Source organism: Emys orbicularis, chromosome 4 (genome assembly GCF_028017835.1).
Source record: "Emys orbicularis isolate rEmyOrb1 chromosome 4, rEmyOrb1.hap1, whole genome shotgun sequence".
NCBI lineage: Eukaryota > Metazoa > Chordata > Testudines > Emydidae > Emys > Emys orbicularis.
The window spans coordinates 78,697,980-78,717,084 of NC_088686.1; the positions used below are offsets into that span (position 1 = coordinate 78,697,980).

The 19,105-nt window shown below is 41.6% G+C and overlaps 1 protein-coding gene across 1 annotated transcript in view; it reads right to left on the reverse strand.

Annotated features, from left to right (window-relative positions):
- HSD17B12 (hydroxysteroid 17-beta dehydrogenase 12) overlaps window positions 1-19,105 on the reverse strand; it is a 160,122-nt gene that overhangs the window by 23,747 nt on the left and 117,270 nt on the right. The window contains exons 7-8 of the mRNA XM_065404110.1: window positions 13,948-13,982; window positions 7,243-7,324 (exon numbers count right to left, since the gene is read on the reverse strand). Of these exons, the coding sequence (XP_065260182.1) occupies window positions 7,243-7,324; window positions 13,948-13,982 (117 nt within the window). The remainder of the gene's footprint in view (window positions 1-7,242; window positions 7,325-13,947; window positions 13,983-19,105) is intronic.

A 19,105-nucleotide genomic window follows, 5' to 3' on the forward strand; every position in this document is an offset into this window, starting at 1 on the left:
GGGAAAAACAATAAAAGACAGTTGGCAGTTTTTCAAAGAGACTTTATTAAGGGCACAAGAGGAAAGTATCCCACTGCGTAGGAAAGATAGGAAGTATGGCAAGAGACCACCCTGGCTTTGATCTAAAAATAAAAAAAAGAGTCCTACAAAAAGTGGAAACTAGGTCAAATTACAAAGTATGAATATAAGCAAATAACACAAGTATGTAGGGACAAAATTAGAAAGGCCAAGGCACAAAACGAGATCAAACTAGCTAGAGACATAAAGGGTAACAAGAAAACATTCTACAAATACATTAGAAGCAAGAGGAAGACCAAGGACAGGGTAGGCCTGTTACTCAATGAGGGGGGAAAAATAACAACAGAAAATGTGGAAATGGCAGAGGTGCTTAATGACTTCTTTGTTTCGGTTTTCACCAAGAAGGTTGGTGGTGATTGGACATCTAACGTAGTGAATGCCAGTGAAAATGAAGTAGGATCAGTAGAGACTAAAATAAGGGAAGAACAAGTTAAAAATTACTTGGACAAATTAGATGTCTTCAAGTCATCCGGGCCTGATGAAATGCATCCTAGAATACTCAAGGAAGAGATAGCTGAGCCATTAGCAATTATCTTTTGAGAAGTCATAGAAGACGGGAGAGATTCCAGAAGACTGGAAAAGGGCAAATATAATTCCTATCAATAAAAAGGAAAATAAGGACAACCCAGGGAATTACAGGCCAGCCATCTTAACTTCTGTACCCGGAAAGATAATGGAGCAAATAATTAAGCAATCAATTTGCAAACATCAAGAAGATAATAAGGTGATAAGTAACAGCCAGCATGGATTTGTCAAAAACAAATAGTGTCAAACCAACCTGATAGCTTTCTTTGACAGGGTAACAAGCCTATATAGGTGGAAAGCAGTAGACATGGTATATCTTGACTTTAGTAAAGTTTTTGATACTGTCTTGCATGACCTTCTCATAAACAAACTAGGGAAAAGCAACCTAGATGAATCTACTATAAAGGTGGGTGCAAAACTGGTTGGAAAAATGTTCCCAGAGAGTAATCAGTGATTCGAGTCAGGCTGGAAGGGCATAACAAGTGGGGTCCGGCAGGGATCAGTTCTGGGTCCGGTTCTGTTCAATATCTTCATCAATGATTTAGATAATGGCATACAGAGTACACTTATAAAGTTTGCGGACGATACCAAGCTGGGAAGGGTTGCAAGCGGTTTGGAGGATAGGATTACAATTCAAAATGATCTGGACAAACTGGAAAATTGGTCTGAAGTAAATAGGATGAAATTCAATAAGGACAAATACAAAGTACTCCATTTAGGCGGGAACAATCAGTTGCACACATACAAAATGGGAAATGACTACCTAGGCAGGAGTACTGCGGAAAGGGATCTGCGGGTCATAGTGGACCACAAGCTAAATATGGGTCAACAGTGTAACGCTGTTGCAAAAAAAGCGAACATCATTCTGGGATATATTAGCAGGAGTGTTGTAAGCAAGACACGAGAAGTAATTCTTCTGCTCTATTCTGCACTGATTAGGCCTCAACTGGAATATTGTGTCCAGTTCTGGGCGCCACATTTGAGGAAGGATGTGGACAAATTGGAGAGAGTCAGAGAAGAGTAAAAAAAATTATTAAAGGTCTAGAAAACATGACCTATGAGGTAAGATTGAAAAAACTGGGTGTGTTTAGTCTGGAAAAGAGAAGACTGAGAGGGGACGTAATAAAAGTTTATGAAAATAAGCAAATAAGGTTGTTACAAGAAGGAGGAAGAAAAATTGTTTGTCTTAACCTCTGAGGATAGGACAAGAAGCAATGGGCTTAAATTGCAGCAAGGGAGGCTTAGGTTGGACATTAGGAAAAACTTCCTGTCAGGGTGGTTAAGCACGGGAATAAATTGCCTAGGGAGGTTGTGGAATCTCCATCATTGGAGATTTTTTAAGAGCAGGTTAGACAAACACCTGTCAGGAATGGTCTAGATAAGCAGTCCTGCCACGAGTGCAGGGGACTGGACTAGATAACCTCTTGAGGTTCCTTCCAGTTTTATGAGTCTATGCACATTCCCATAGGTATATAGTTTCGGCACACAGGGCTTGGGATCTCGTTCCCCCTTGCTTATTTAAGTAAAAGACTGTGGTGGTGTCTGACATGATGAGAACGTGTCAGCCCTGAAATGTTGGCAGGAACACCTGGCAAGCTTTGCATACTACCCAGAGTTCCAATATGCTTACGTGCATCCTGGTGTCCCGTGGTGTCCAGGTGCCTTGTTTCATGCAGTTGCCCATGTGGGCGCCCCAGGCTGTGAGGGATGCATCTGTTAGGATAGTCACAGTGGGTGAGGATGAGAGGAAGGTCATCCCCGAGCAGACCCATAGTGGGTCCATCTACCATTGTAGTGAGGAAAGGACTTCTGGTGGCATGCTGAGCAGAGTATGCATAGGTTGATGAGCGGGGGAGTAGACTCTTTGGAGCTACAGCTGAAGGAGGCGCAAGTGTAGGCGAGCGAAGGACATGACATATGTGGATCTCGCCATGTGTACCAAGACAAAGGCAGATTTTGGCCAGAACCGAAAGGTTGGAAGTCACCCAAATGATTAGTTCTCACATTGTCTGGAACCTGGAACTCAGGCAGAAGTTGCATCTATGAGAGCTCCTATGAACTCCAGTGATTGTGTAGGGCTTGATTTTTGACATTGATCCCCAGGGAGGAGAGGAGTAGAAGGAGTTGGGACATCGATTCCTGGGCTGCTTCTTTGCACCATGCTACCATAGCTAATCATGCAGATAGGGAAAAATGGGGATCCTCTGATGTCTGGTTCCAACCACTGAGAAAACTTTGGTGAATACTCCCTGGGCAGTGGTAAGTCCAAACAGTAGTACCCTATATTGAAGGTGTCAAGGTCCCACCTTGAACCTCAAGAACCTTCTGTGTGTCGGGTGTATATAGAAATGGAAGTAGGCATCCTGCATATCGAGAGCCATAAACCACATGCCTTTTTCTAGGGAGGGAATGATTGTTGCAAGTGTGACCATGCAGGATCTTTGTTTGGAAATGGAATGGTTGCCAATATCAGTCTCCATACTACATTCTTTTTGGGGTCTAGGAAGTAGCTCATTTGGAGTGTGAATGCTGGGGCCATGAGCTCCAGTATGGCCAACCCAGTTGACCCTGCGGTTATGTAGCCTGTGACCATGGTGCTGGATACCAACTCTGTGGGTCAGGCAAGGTGGGGAATTGCCATGCTGTAAGAACCTTCTGGTCATCGTGCACCCGGAACAGGATCCATGGACCACGTCGGATATCCGTATCATCAGAATCATAGGAGTCAGAAATCTCGCCAATGGGGGGAGGCAGGAACATAGCGGATAAGGGTTCCTTCGACTTAGTGATCAGATTGGGGCCCGTAGAGACCACAGTCCCTCCAGTGCAAACAACTCGTGGGGACCAGGGCGCTTCTAAGTCTCCCAGGGGTCAATGATATCCTTTCCGTTGGAGGGCCTGGTACCGGAAACTGCATCTGTCTGGGGACTGACATTTCCTGTGACTCCGGCGGAGTCAGAGCAGGCAGAGTCACAGGATCAGTACAAGTGGATCCAGTGATGGGTATGGCTGTTTCTTGGTCTTGAGAGACTTGGAACACATGGCTCCTTCGTGGCTGGAACCCATGATTGGTGCCAAATCTGTCTTAGACTTGAAGGAAGATTTGCTGCCATGCTTATGTGCATTCTTCCCTGCTTCATGGCTAGGCCCCGGCACGGGGTGCTTAGCACTAGTACCGGCGGATCCAGATGGAGGTTCTGCAGTAGGGGGAACACTCTTCACATGTTCAGGCCAATGTACTGGGGGGTTCCTTGGCCAGGATCCAATGACTGACTCATGGCAGCCTCCATAAAGTGTTTCCTGAGGCAGAGAGTCCAATCCTCTCAAGTATGGGCAGGAAAGGACAGGCAGATACTGCACCTAGCCGCAATGTGGGCTTCCCCGAAGCAGTACAAACAGTGCTAGTGCTCATTGCTGATAGAAAATGAGTGAAGGTGGGAAGCACAGGTTTTGAACCTCGACATCTTCAGTATAATCCTGTACCCAGGCCTGAATACTCGGGGTGGGGTGCGGGTGGTAGTGGCGGGAATTGCCACCGAAGCAGTGTCCCAAGTTCTAAGTCTGTCACGAAAGGAAAATTTGAACAAAAATAAAAAAGGGGATACAGAATAAAATAAATCTAAACTACGAACAGTACTAAGGATATTTTTGTAAAGTGTGTTACAAGGATGATAGGAAAGTAAAAGCTCTGACTCAGACCATGAGGTGGTGAAAAGGAACTGGAGACACCGGAGTCCTGCCATGTCCTTTATCACCTCGGGGGAAGACATGAGGCAGTGCAGAGTGCATGCGCGGACTGCTGAACAGTACAACTCTCAAAAGTTCTGGCTCCGGGAGCATGGTTCATGCACATAACCCTCAGTGGAATACAATAGGGACCACCACTCAAAGAAGGCAGTGTTTTGCTAGACCTAGCTCTTCTCAGGGTCATGAGAAGAAGAGTGGTAGCTTCTTATTCAGGCAAGTGGTGAAGTGATCCACCTCATTGGATTCCCTATGGGAACCTGATGCATCACTATCTGATATATGCACCACATGTGAGGATATATCATGGATCAACTCAGTTTGCATGAGACTTGTGTTCTTCCTTCCTGCTAGGCATATGGCAGCTCGGATTGTGTGAACAGAGTACATTTTCATATCTAAAGGACTTTAGCAGGGATGCATCAGATGGCAGCTGATCACTCAGTGCCTCTTCTTGTAAGGAAGTAATGCCTCAGAGCAGGTGGAACTCAGGAACCTGTGACTTCAGGTAGCAAGGTCTGGAAGGTATTAGCGACTGCTAATACCTCAGAGGGAGGATTCAGGACTCTCTGAAGACGAAACTATCCTGCTGAGCCCAAAGGGAAACTGGATTTGCTCTGACATGGGTGGCACTGACAGTCTGGTGATTAGTGCTGAACGCTGACTCAAACATGTTCTTAGAAAAAGAAATCCTTGAAGCACTAGGGGCTAGGCCTTGGGCTGTACTTAAGGTAGTTTCCAGGAGTGCCATACTGCTTGAGTGCTCAGCTTGACATTTGTACACAGATCTGATACTTTCCCCTTCTACTCATCCATTAGACATTCTTCTGCCCCATGGACTCTTATTGCCTTTTTAGGGCTCAAGTGGATGGAGGACATCCTAAAAACCCACACAACAAGTAGCTTTGGAGTCAAATTAACTCCCAAACATAGAAAGATGAAGCGTCAAGGTAAAAATGGAGGCTGAATGCTGGGGCCAATCAGAAAGACTTCAACCACTGAACTGCGGTTCTGCCAAGATCTCTAACTGTAGGACAATACCCTATTGGTTATCTCATGGGCCAATGGCAGCTGAAGAGCCACAGCATTACAAAAAAAGGGAGGGGCAGACCCGATGAGAGAACATAGAAGGATATCAAGGCAGACAAATTTAGTGCAATGAAAAAGTAGCTTGATGGTTGCAGTTTCTGTGGGAAACTTCTTTAGTGACCGTGGTTCAAAAAGGAAATGACAGAAAGTTTCATAGGGTAATGGTTAAAGCTTAGTGATGGTTCACTACCACCAGCTGAGGGAAGAGGGATTGCTGGTAATTCTACTAGCTACTACTGCCACAAAAATAGCTCAGGGAGTTATGGTTGTTGGGTGCTAGCAGAAGGGAGAGGACTGGGAATCCTGCACAGATGGTATCTTTGGAGAAGTCAACATTATAAATGCAGTGAAATCTCTTTAAAATCACAGCATGTGCAAGTCTGTAAACACATTCAATAAATGACGAGTAGCTTCTGTGTGTTTTATATCACTTAAAAAAAAAATTGAACTAGCTAGAACACTGAAATCAGGAGAGAGAAAGAAAGCCAACAATTTGCTGCAATACCTAGTATGGAACACACTTTAAAAGCTATAAGAATAGCATTCAAACTAATGCAAGTAGTGATAAATAATATTCTGCGTGAACTGCACTGGTGGTCCACTTGCACGGATTTATACTATCTGCTATTGGAAAAAAGCTGTTTTGACATCCCTTCTCCACGGCAGTGAGAAATAAAGAAATAAAACAAACATTTTTAAATGAGGCTCCTATAACTTGCATGGATGACTAAGGCCAGGGATGGCAGAGCTCATAGAATTGGGTTGAAGTGGTGACATGGTGGTAGGACAATACTTTTGAAAGAGTGAAGATGTACTGCACAGGATTGTTTTCATAGACCAGTACAACATTTTACTGAAACTGTAAAATGAGACAGCCAAAAAAATAATAAAAAGCTAGAAACATTTAGAATGTTGTTTTTCCAGTGATGAACTTTTTAAACTAGTCTGATTGTTTCCAAATTCAAACAGTCAAAACTTGTAAGTGGATATCTTAAGTTGTGTATATAGGGCCCAATGGAGGAAACAGGGTGTAACTTTAATAGAAACAATGGACAGGACTAAAGTGTAGGGTGTAATCTATCACACAACAGGAGAATCATGTTCAAAAATATCTTCAGTAAGACCAGAGGGAGAAAAGATCCAATATCTTTCTGTATATAGACTAATTTTCACACATGTTCTGTGCCCATGGGTCCACCCCACACCAAGTTTGCCTTTTGTTAATGTCCTCCTTTAAATAAGATATCAAATTATTTGAGCGTTTAAAAAAATGCAGCTGTGATAAGTATATGCAGACCTCACAAAACATTAGGTGGACACGATAACAAAACCAGTATGCCTTGTTTTCTCTCCTACCCCACCCAAGCTTTCATTGTTTGCAAAAAATTAAGTTCAATAACCACTACTTTTAGAGCATGTCTACACTGCCTGCAGTTCATACTATGAGGGTGTGACTAGCAATGTGCATTGAAGTGCTGAGCTGTAACTCCCCTGCGTGGACACTGCAGGCACAAACAAAAAGGTTTCTACTTCACATTTAATGTAGTCCTATTTGAAGGGGATCACATTAATGTGAGCTAGGAACCTTTCAGTTCATGCACACAGCATCCACACAGGGGAGTCACAACACAGCACTAGTGCACACTGATATTCATATCCCCGTACTCTGAAACGCAGAGCAGTGTAGACAAACTCTTACTTCAAACCATCAATAGAGGGACCCCAGAAACATTTATTCTTATAGCTTTTATTGTTACGTTTCTGTTGTGACAGTTCAGATTGGAGCATACCAAAAAGAAAGCGTACCTTGGTTGCTGAGTACAGAGTGAGCAGTGGAGATGGATACATGCCAGCAGCTGAAGAGATATTCAGGATTATTCCTTTAGATCTGAAAGGCAATGAAAGCACAGTCACTTGCAGGAAAGAACACATGACTTACAGGCTTCATAAGTGTCTGTTAACTAAAGGGAAATGTTTACTTTCAATAGGGGTCATGTAGTTTCATTTACCATTTAAATAAAAGAAAAATAGTTCAGAGATTTGTAATTTGTCTTCTAATGGCTATAATAGACATGGGCCTGATTCTCTTTTTGTGCACGTATTAATCAGGAGTAACTCCACTGAAGCCAGTGAAGTTACACAAATGTTAAACTACTGTACTAGAAGAATTAGGCCCTGTACATCTAGGCTCAAGGTTTCAAAACTTTTCCCAGCTAAGAGTTGCAAGGGCAACTTAACAGATGCCCAAGGGCAGCTTTCAAATCTCTGCTAAAGTGGCAGAAATAATAGGAGAAATTTGTAATATATTTTGCACTTCTATAGTATCTTTCATAAGGGGACCTGGCATGGTTTATAAACATCAGTTCACAATGCCCTTGTGAGGTAGTAACAAGTACCCATACCCACTGTTCAAATTTTGAAGTAATTTTTTTGTTGATGGACAGGCTAGACTAGAAATACACAACAGAAGACAATCCTCTAGATACCAAACATGTTTGGTACCCCACACAGTAAAGCCTACATTTTAAGCATTGATCTGACACATTGGCTATCAGCTGACCTTGTATTTACCTTCCAAACCCCAACTCAGGGCTTGTCTACACTACTGCTAAAGTCAATGTAACTTACCTTGCTCGGGGTGTGAAAAAACTACCCTCGAGTGATGCAAGTTGCATCGACTTAAAGCAGTGTCTATGCCGCATTACACTGGTGGGAGATGCTCTCCCACTGACATAGCTTCCACCTCTTGTTGAGGTGGACTAATTACATCAATGGGAGAATGCTCTCCTGTTGACATAGCGCATCTTCGCGCATCTTCACCAGATGCGCTATATTGGCACAGCTGCATTGATGCAGCTGCACTGAGTGTAGCGTGGTAACGAAGACAAGCCCTCAGACTATATCATTTGACAAAACGATGATTAAGATTTAGCAAATGAAAGTTCCTTCAAGTATCTTGTAACTCTTTAGTATTCCGACTGCAAGTAATTCTTCCGCAATGGGATGGGGAAGCATAAACGGTGCGGGACTCACCCCTGCGGCGCCTCCTGCTGGTCGTCTCAGGGAATTAGCTCTCCAGCCCTCGGAGTGCCTTCTGCAGGCCGGTGTCCCGCTGCCACTGGCCCCAGTGTCCCTCCCGGACCCGGTGCCCCTTTACCCGGGGGCTTCCCCCTGGCAATACCCCCACCAGTCTTTATGGGTCTCCCCTCTCTGGGAAACCCCCAACCCTCTAATCCCCACTTTGCCTCAGTCTGGGCTACTGCCAGTCATCACTAAGCCGCCGCTCCCTGGGGCAGACTGCAGTGTAAAAGCCACTCATTACAGGCAAGGGGGTTCGGACCTGCTGCCTTCCTCTGCCTCCCAGTACCTCTATGGGCCTTGGACCAGACCCTGCAGCCTGGGGAGTTGCCAGCCTGGAGCTCCCCTGCTCCTCTGGCTCTCCCCAGCCCTGCTTCACTCCCAGTACCCTTTTTTGCAGGCAGCCAGGCCCTGCTCTCTCCCAGCCTGGAGAGACACTCCTTCTGGGCCTCTGGCTCACAGTCTTTTTATAAGGGCCAGCTGGGCCCTCATTAAGCCAGCCACAGCTGTGGCTGCTTTCCAATCAGCCCAGCCTTTCCCCTGCCACAGCCCTCTCTCAGGGCTGTTTTAAGCCCTTCAGGGCAGGAGAGGGGTAACCATCCCGCTACAGGAAGTTTTAAGCAAACAGGAAAACTGAGGTTGAAATATCTCTGAATTGAAGCTTCTGTAATAAACTAACAAGCACTCACAAATCTTTTGTATCATAACACCACTGCAAATACCATAATTAATGTTCCAGTCCATTGGCAAATATCTATCCTTATAGCCATGTAACTGCACTTTGTGAACTGACTGTAAAAAGGTTGCTTTGGAAGCACAAGGATGTAGTGACATTTTTGATAGGTACGCTTTAACACCAGAAGAACAAATTCCACAAAATATCTTGATTTCTGTTTGTTTCCTGCTAAAGCTTCAGAGTTTCTGATCATAGTATTATTTACTGGTGTAGCAGCCCTCTTGTCTCCCTAGAGCCTTTGTCAAAGTTCCTCAGTAGCCATGATGGAGAGGCAAAGTATTAACATGGATCAGAAAGTAGCTGAGACAAAGTAAAAATAGGACTAAATTGTCAGCTTTCACTGTGGCAAAAGGATTAACAATGGGTGCCGCAAGTTTTTCATAGCAGGTGTTTAGTATATTTATTCTTGAGCTCAAAACAGGAATGAGTAGTGAGATGGATAAATTTACAGATGTCAAAACCATTTAGATTACTCAGACTAGAGACTATTAAGAAGACCTTCATAAGGCCTGACAATGCTACGTGAATGGGCTACAGAATGACAGATGAAACTGAATATTGACAATGCAAATAATGCATATTGGAGAAAATAATTTGAACTAATCATACCTCTTAAGAGTTGATTTAAAAACCAGTAACTCAGCTAAAAGACCTGAAAATCACTAAGGAAACAACTCAGTGAAGACCTCTGTTTAATGTGCAGTAATGGTCAAAAAACCAAACAATGTTAGGATGCATATGGAATGGGAGGGTCAACAATACAGAAAATATAATGCAGTTCTAAATTAATAGTATACCCTGACCTGAAATACTGTGTTCAGGTCCTTCTGATCATCCTCTCTCAGAAAAGATATAGCAGAAATACAGGGGATTTGATGAGAATATTAGGAAGAAGGAAAAACGCTCATACAAAGAGTTTGGAAAGACATACTGTTTACCTCATGGAAGAGATTGAATAAGAGGAGCTATGATAAAAGCACGCAGACAAGTTAATGGGATAGAGATAGGAGATCGGAACTTTGGATTCACCCTCTTGTAATACAAAAGCAAGTTGACATTTAATTAAAATGAAATACTGGAAATTCAAAACTGATGAAAGGAAATACTTTTTCACATGCACAGTTAGGCTGCGGAAGTAATTGCCACAAGAGTTCATTGAGGCCAAAAGCTTAGCAGGATTCAAAAAAAGGATCAGACATTTATGTGGATAAACAAGAATAGTAAATATTTAAAACTCAAACTAAAGCCTTGGAAAGGACAAACATTTAAGCTTCAGGGCATAAGCCAGCCTCTATTGAGGGTCAGGAAGCTTCTTTCCATAGGGGAAGGTTATACCATAACAACCTACTGTAGATTTCTTCCTCTGAAGCAGATAGCACTGGCCATTGTCAGAGACAGAATACTGGACTAGATGGATTACTGGTCTGATCCAGTATGGCAATCCCTATGAAAAATTCCACAAGTCATAAATATAGCTTCCATGCAACAAACTGAGAACCCTATATATTACTATCTTGTTTAGTGCTGACAAAAGGCTTTAGTGCTGTGAAAGACAAAAACAAAAACTGGTCCTGACCTGAAGAGCTCACAATTTAAACACCACAGAGGGCAGGGAATCCAGATGTGGAGATAACAGTTTCCAATCACCCCATGATTATGGCTTTGTTTCTTTCAGGTATCACAGAAGAAACAGGTTTTTTAAGTAGTGATTTGAACAAGGAAAGAGTGTTGGTTTGGCAAACTTGACTGGGTAAATTAAACTTTTGATATGCCCCACTCCTCAACAGTTTGCTGAAGAAAGTTGATTAGCATTAATAAATAAAAAGGTGACTTGCCTAACACACCCTAACACCTCACCATCATTCTACCTTAAGCAGTACAGTGTAAGAGATGCTATATTTAGCTTTCCCACTGTTGCTATGGTAACCACCGCCTGCTCCAGCTGTACGCAAAGTGGAAAGAGCAAGCTTCCTCCATAATGTAATTATGCACTTGCTACTTCTATAGCAATATCTACTATAGTTTGATATTTGTCTAGAAAAATAGTCAACTGATTTTTCTTGCTCATAAAGACATAAATCTTAATTTCTTGAGTAGTTCCACGAGGCTCCCACCTTTGCAAACAGCAGACAAAAGTCTGAACATCTACAGTAGAACAGCTCATCTAAGTGTAATACAAAGTGCAGATTATAATTGTCATATTTAAAATATAAGCGTTAGGGGACCAGAAGATGAGCCAGAGCACAAAGCCTAAATGCCAGCATTTACAGAAAAGGTATTCTAGTGCTGTACTTAATACAAATTAAGAGGAAAGACATACAAGGAGTGGTCAAATTCTCCTTACAGACACAAAGCGTTAGAGATTATAAAGTCTGCTCTGCTATTCCTTCACCCTTGAGACATTACATGGGTATATATTGTACAAACGTGCGTGCACACAGACACACAAGTGCATTACACTAAGTTTTATCTCCTTGAACAGGTTATGCCTAGTGATCATGGGATCGTCAGTATAATACACTTGGACAGATCAACCTGGCCCCCTTAACTTTGTCCAGGCCCATAAATCCAGATGAGGAGTTTGTGTTTGACCCACACAGAACAGTTAAACACAGCCATTCATAGTCTTGGCCTGGTGAGCCACCAGATCTGTTGTGGCTATAGATTCTGAACAGTGTTAATAGCCTAATAATTTATATCATGGGTGCAGGGGGCTGCAGAACTGGTTTTTGTACCCCGTAAGGTCAAAAAAATAAAACAAAAACTGAGCCAGCAAGAATGTAGAGGCTTTTGTCACCCATCTTTCCTTTCCATACTGAGAGCGCCATCCAGGATGCGGGAATCATTTAAAATGGCTCTATATGATGGGGGGGGGGAGGGGCAGGAGGAGGAAGAGGGGGGGTAGTTCTTCAGATTGGTGAACAATTCTTAGCACTAATACGACTTTTGTCTTCAAACCGTTTTTTGAATATTAAGTCTCACTCTCCTGTGAGGTAAGTATGTATCACCATTTTACAGATAGGGCAACTGAGGCAGAAAGATGAAGTGACTTGCCCATGGCTAGTCAGAACTAGAACTCAGCATATATTGGTTCCCTGGTCTATATTTAGACTATGTCACTCAATATTTGTCAAGTTGTATGTAAGTGTATACCATGCTTAACAGAAAAGCAAAGTTCCTGCCCTAAGAAAGTGACAATCTAACTGAAACAAAGAAAAAAAGATACAAGACAAAAATAAAAGACCAAACAGTGCTATACATAAGGTTTGAAAAGGAATGTAGGACAGCTTTATGAAAGAGGTGCTTTTAAAAGGAGATATTTAAAGAAAAAGAGGCTGCTTAGTGGACAGAGTAGGAGGCCTCTTTAAAATGACAGGAGGTTTGAAGGTTGCCACAATGCTGAGTGTGTGGTGAATAGAGAAAAGGAACAATCAAAAGTGAAAACAAAGGGAAGAAGAACAGCTGAAGATCATCTCTGCCAGCCACATCCACAAAAATCTCCTAAACAGCGTTGTTTTATATATGGTCTACACCTTTTTCATTTGTTACAATTTCTAATTTTGTTTAAAAGAATCCTGGTATATACCATGTTAAACCGCTCAGAAAAGCCGAGTGACTTCAGTAATGTCCATCTCTCTTCCTTTCATGGCAACAGTAGAGCTACTCAGAATATTTTTACTGCATTTGATTTTGAAGTCAGGCATATACCACTTATGGTCATGAGCAAAACTACATCTGCCAGCTTCATATAGGGCAGCAATGAGTCCTACACTTTGGTCAAGAAACAATTTTTGGCCTATGAATTAGGAGAACCCTCCACATGTGTGCTAAGAAAGTGAATCCCAGGGTATACAAAACAAAAGGTTAATTCTTTAAGCGCTCTTCAATATTTTAGGTTTGTTTACATACCAACACCACCAGGCTGCATTACCTATGCAAATGGTACTGAACCATTGTATTTATTCCCCTTCCATTGTATTTATTTGGTGATGCCAAAAGCAGCAGACTAATCATGACGGCTACCATGCCTGGTGCTATGCAATCTTCCACACAGCTCCACAATCCCTGGAGATCCAGGCATAGCTCTTGAGCAAAAACTGTGAAAATCATGGAACAATCAACATCAACTAGAAAACTGCCACTAGGCTGAGACTCTGTGGCTTTAGTTTTACCTGGGATCTAACCAGGAAGTCAATACAGGTCTCCAGCAGTGAAAGACTGGTGTGCATTAACTGTTATTTTAAAGAGTTGCCTCCAATTCTGATTTACTATATGATCACACACTGCCCTCAATATGCCTCCTACTGTATAATGAGAGCATACTCTCTGAATCCATTTTACTTACAATGACTCTGAGAAATAGCCTTAAGAAGGTTATTCCCAGGAACTGTAACCACCCCCTCAGAATAGCAGGTTGTTGAGTTAGCGCCAATGAGTCAGACGGGCTTTTTAATTCTGTTCTAAAAGAAATCACCACAACAGTGGAGAAGGGGGAAGAGGAAAAATAAAAGGGAATTGAGTGGAAAAGGCTTCCACCGTCTGATGATTCATGCACCATCGGCGTGACTCACCCAGCAATACTCTGCTGTTAAAACATGGAGGGTAGGCTGATTAGTCACAGTAATGAATTTTTCAAAGAAAGGATTCTCCCCTATAAATAATGATGACTTTGTCTGTATAGTGTTTGCGTGACTCACCTTTCCAGCATGCTGGGCAGCACCAATCGTGTCATCTGCAAAAAAAAAGGGAAAGAAAACATTCGTGATGGCTGGGAATGTAGATACAGAGTGAGGGAATCCTTCCCTCCCAGAGGTAGCTGACTGCCCTCCGCCCAACCTCCACCCAAGTCACTCTAGGGAAACTGAAGACTATATTTTGCATAGGCAGTTTATTTTTATTCAGTGTAACTTGGCAGTGTCAAGAAGTTATGTGCAGTGAATCTGGTGAATTCATCTGCACTGGTAACATCAGTACAGTAAGAGAATCAATTTATCTCAGATATTTTCCACTTCTATAGCACTTTTCATCAGAGACTTTCAAAATGATTTGCAAACAATGTTATATCACCAGGATGTTGTGGGGCAGGTATGACCCCTGTTTTACAGATAGCCAAACAGGGGTAACCAAGTCAGTGGCAGGGCTAGGAACAGAATCCAATAGTTTCCAGTTCTTTATTCCATCCATCCATCCTTCCCTCCATCCTCCTCTTTTAATTGTGAAAATTTTTTTAGTGAAAAAATATTTTCATTTGGTTTTGAGGGGCAAAAGCACTAGCCAGAGTTAATGGTAGTGAACGCAGGTACTCTTCTAACTTTGGTAGGCAGCTCTTCCAACGCAGCTTGCTATTGAGCTGAATCCCACTTATTAAAGAACACATTCTCTTCTGAAGAGACTATGCCATCTGTAATAGAAAATAATTCCTACTAGAAACCAGATGGAGGTAAAGAGGTTAATCAGATTTCACTCCTGACCCAGGCCAAGTATTGTTTGAACAAAGTCTTCTAGTACGAATGTGAGAATATTATATGCAATATATGTACACAGGCACAGAAGTTATAGGTTATTGTTCTAATGAAGAAGTTCAGAACAGTCCTAGTTTGCATGTGTGGTTTTTGTTTTTAAACTAAAGCTCCTTTAACAACAGAATGAGAACATCAAGTTACATGTAGGAAATATTCAGGACCATTCAAGCAAAGAAATTTTTTTCTTAACACAATCCAGCTGGAAATACAACTTTTTTACACCATGTACACAACCTATATCCACATGGGGGCAGTAGTCATGCAAGCTTTTATAAGGTACAGACTCAAGTCCAGATGAGCAAGATATATACGTGGTGCTTTAAAAGGGCCAATTTCACAGAGCTGAAAACAATTATTACCCAATTAAGATGGAAGGAAGAATTTAATCAAGACTAGGAATAATGATTATTGGGAATTGTTTAAGACCACTTTATGAGATGCCCAAAAAGCCACAACTGCGGAAGAAGGCGGTATTGATTAAAAAGCCACCTGGGTTAGAGAGGAAGTTAAAGCAGCAATATATATAATAATATATAACAAATGCAAGGGAAAGGAAGTTGATAGTAATGAATATAAATCAGAAGCTAGGAACTGCAGAAAGTTGAAATGGGAAGCAAAGGAACACAAGGAGAAATCTATGGCCAGCAGAGTTAAGGACAATAGGAAGGAATCCTAACAATGGTATTGGTCCATTACTAGATGGAAAGGGTAGAATTGTCAATAATAATGTAGAAAATGCAAGTATTAAATAAATATTGCTCTCTGTATTTGAGGAAAAAGGATGATATTGTCATATCATATGATCACACTCTTTCTATTCCACTAATATCTCAGGAGCTAAACAGCAGCTATTAACAGGGAGGCATTTAAATCAGCAACTCCCAGTAACCTACTTCCAAGAGTTTTATAAGAGTTGTCTGAGGAATGTGCTGGGCCATTAATGTTGATTTTTAATAAAACTTGGAACACTGGGGAAGTTCCATAAGACCGGAAGAAAGCTAATGTTGTGCCAATATTTAAAAAGGATAAAGGGGATGATCTGGGTAATTATAGACCTGTAAGTCTGACATCAATCCTGGGAAAAATAATGGTGCAGCTGATGAGGGACTCAATTAATAAAGAATAAAAGGAGAGTAATATAATTAATACCAATCAACATGGATTTATGGAAAATAGATCCTGTTAGACTAACTTGATTTCTTTTTTTGATGAGATTGCAAGATTGATTGAGAAGGTAATACTGTTGATGTAATATACTTAAACTTCTGTAAGGCATCTGATTTGGTACTGGACAACATTTTGCTTAAAGAGCTAGAACAATACAAACACTCCCCAACTTACGCAAGTGTTCCGTTCCGGAACGCCTTGCGTAACTCAAATTTTGCGTAAGTCAGGAATGTATACCCAACCATTACGCACAAAACCCCAAAAAACCACCAATCACTTTCTAGCTTACGGAACTTTTTCCGTAAGTGCGGATTTGCGTAAGTCGGGTTTGCATAACCCGGGGAGCGTCTGTATAAAATTAATCTGGTACACATTAAATGGATTAAATGGTGACTGTTACATTTTAAAAGATAACTGTAAATGGGAAATCACATTGAATGGATGCGTTTCTAGTGAGGTCTTGCAGGGATAAGTTCTTGACCCTATGCTATTTAACTATGACCTGGAAGAAAACAAAATCATCACTAATAAAGTTTGCAGAGGACATAAAAATTGGGGGAGTGGTAAATAACGAAGAGTACAGATCACTCATTCTGGATTGCTTGGTAAACTGGGCACGAGCAAATACTACGTGTTTTAATACTGCTAAATCTATATGTATTTAGGCTATGCTAACAGGATGGGGGACTATCCTGGGATGCAGTGACTTTGAAAAAGACTTGAGGGTTGTAGTGGATAATCAGCTGAACATGAGTTCCAAGTGCGATGCTGTGGCCTAAAGGGCTAAGGCAATCCTTGGATGCATAAACAGGGGAATCTCAAGTAGGAGTAGAGATGTTATTTTATCTCTGTACTTGGCGCTGGTGTGACCTCTGCTGAAATACTGAGTTCAGTTCTGGTATTCACAATTCAAGATGGATGTTGATAAATGAGTGTGTTCAGAGAAGAGCCACAAGAATTATTAAAGGATTAGAAAACAAGCCATATAGTGATAGATTCAAAGGACTCAATCTATTTAATTTAACAAACAGAAGGTTAAGGGGTGACTTGATTACAATCTAAGTACCTACGTGGGGAACAAATATTTAATAATGGGCTCTTCAATCTAGCAGACTAAGGTAGAACACGATCCAGTGGCTGGAAGTTGAAGCTAGACGAATTCAGACTGGAAATAAGGGGAAAATTTTTAATCGTGAAGGTAAAACAGTTTATCAAGGATGGTGGTGGATTCTCCATCACTGGCAATTTTAAAATCAAGATGGGATGTTTTTCTCAAAGACACACGCTAGGAATTTTCAGTGAAATTCTCTGACCTGTGTTATACAGGAGGTCAGAACAAATGATGATGACAATGGACCTCTGGCCTTGGAAACTATGAATAAGCTATCCCAATGCCCTGAGATAAGCTACCTCAACAATGACTTTGGTAGGCCACCATCTCCAAATGCAAGATCTGACTCAATTTCCAAACTACCTCAGAAATCCCCCTTAAAGCCTAGAGTGCTAATTTTAGAAAAAACATCAAGCTCTGGACAGATTTGTGTGTCTATGTACTTTTTGGCAAGGATTGGCTCTGATTAGGGAGATTGGTATGAGGGTCTGTTTATTTCCAATTGTAATAGGAGGTGGAAAAATATATGGTTATGCTATCCAAATATTTTGCAAAATTATTTAAAAACAGCTCTAAAATTATAATTCATATTTTTAAATCAAGGACTTTTCCTTGGTTCTCACACACACACACACACACACACACACACACACACACACACACCTCTGAAAAGTTTTAAGGAAAACAAGCACCAGACTGTACTTCAAGAGCTAGTGATCAGCCTTTTTAAAAAAAAAAATATATAACTAAGTTTAACTCCTCAATGAATAACTCTTGGCCAAAATACCAGATATCATGCATTTTAGTAATTAGAGCTAGAAAAGCTGTTAGGTCAGCGTTCATGCCTGTGCCAAGTTCAAGGTACCATCCCCAATAGTATCAGTTCAATATCTGATCAGTCATTTATGCCAATGCCTAGAAACAGCAACTGCCAATGATCTTCATGCCCCTTACATTGTATAGCATTCTTGTGTTCCAACAAGATTTCTGGAGGGGTAATATAAAATGGCCCCAAAACAATGCTTCCCACTGAATCCAATTTATCTTGATAGTTTTACAAGAATGACTTTTTGCAGGGTGGCAATAGTGGTGGTGGTGAATCTGTGTAGATAAATTGTAAAAGTGTAGAATAACTCCATTTCAAGACACCTTTGTGCTTCTATAACAATTTTTAAAACAACTTCATATCTTAATATTAATTCTGAAGTATTATTTGTATTATTGTAGCACCTGAGAGCACCAGCCATGGACCAGGGGCCAATTGTGCTAGACCTTGTCTATACTTAAAAGTTACTAGAATGCTTCTGGTTGACGTAGCTACCATCATTCAGGGAAGTGGTGTTATTACATCGATGGAAAAAAACCTTTTGTCGGCGCAGGTTATGTCTACATTACTGAGTTATGCCTGCATAGCTATCCCTAGACATACCTCTAGGCTAGTGCTTCTCAAACTTTTGTACTGGTGACCCCTTTCACATAGCAATCCTCTGCGTGTGACCTCCTTATAAATTAAAAACACTTTTTTTATATATTTAACACCATTATAAATGCTGGAGGCAAAGCGGGGTTTGGGGTGAGGCTGACAGCTCGCGACTCCCCATGTAATAACCTCGTGACCCCTGAGGGGTCCCGACCCCTAGTTTAAGAACTCCTGCTCTAGGCACTGTATAAACACGGAGCAAAAAGATAAACCCTGACCCAAAGAGCATACAATCTTACCACTGTGTTAGCTCTCACATACTCTTATGGTGAGTTTGAGCTATATTCTGCTCTAAAAAGCAAAACAAAACAAACAAAACTTCCCTACAAAGAGGGAAGAAAAAGCCAACAGTCACAAAACGGAAAGCTAAGTTTCAGTTACACAAGTTCATATAAAGCCAAAGTAGACTCTTCTATTACATGGCATGAGCAGTTTCTATCTGATGCCATGTGACCCCTAGGGTTGGCAGGAAACATGGCCTTTACCACTCAAAGAGAGGAAATCAAGATGGCAGCAGCAGAGAGGCTGGGTCCAAAGGCGTATAGACCTGCCCCCTGGCATCTGTGGTGTTCGTT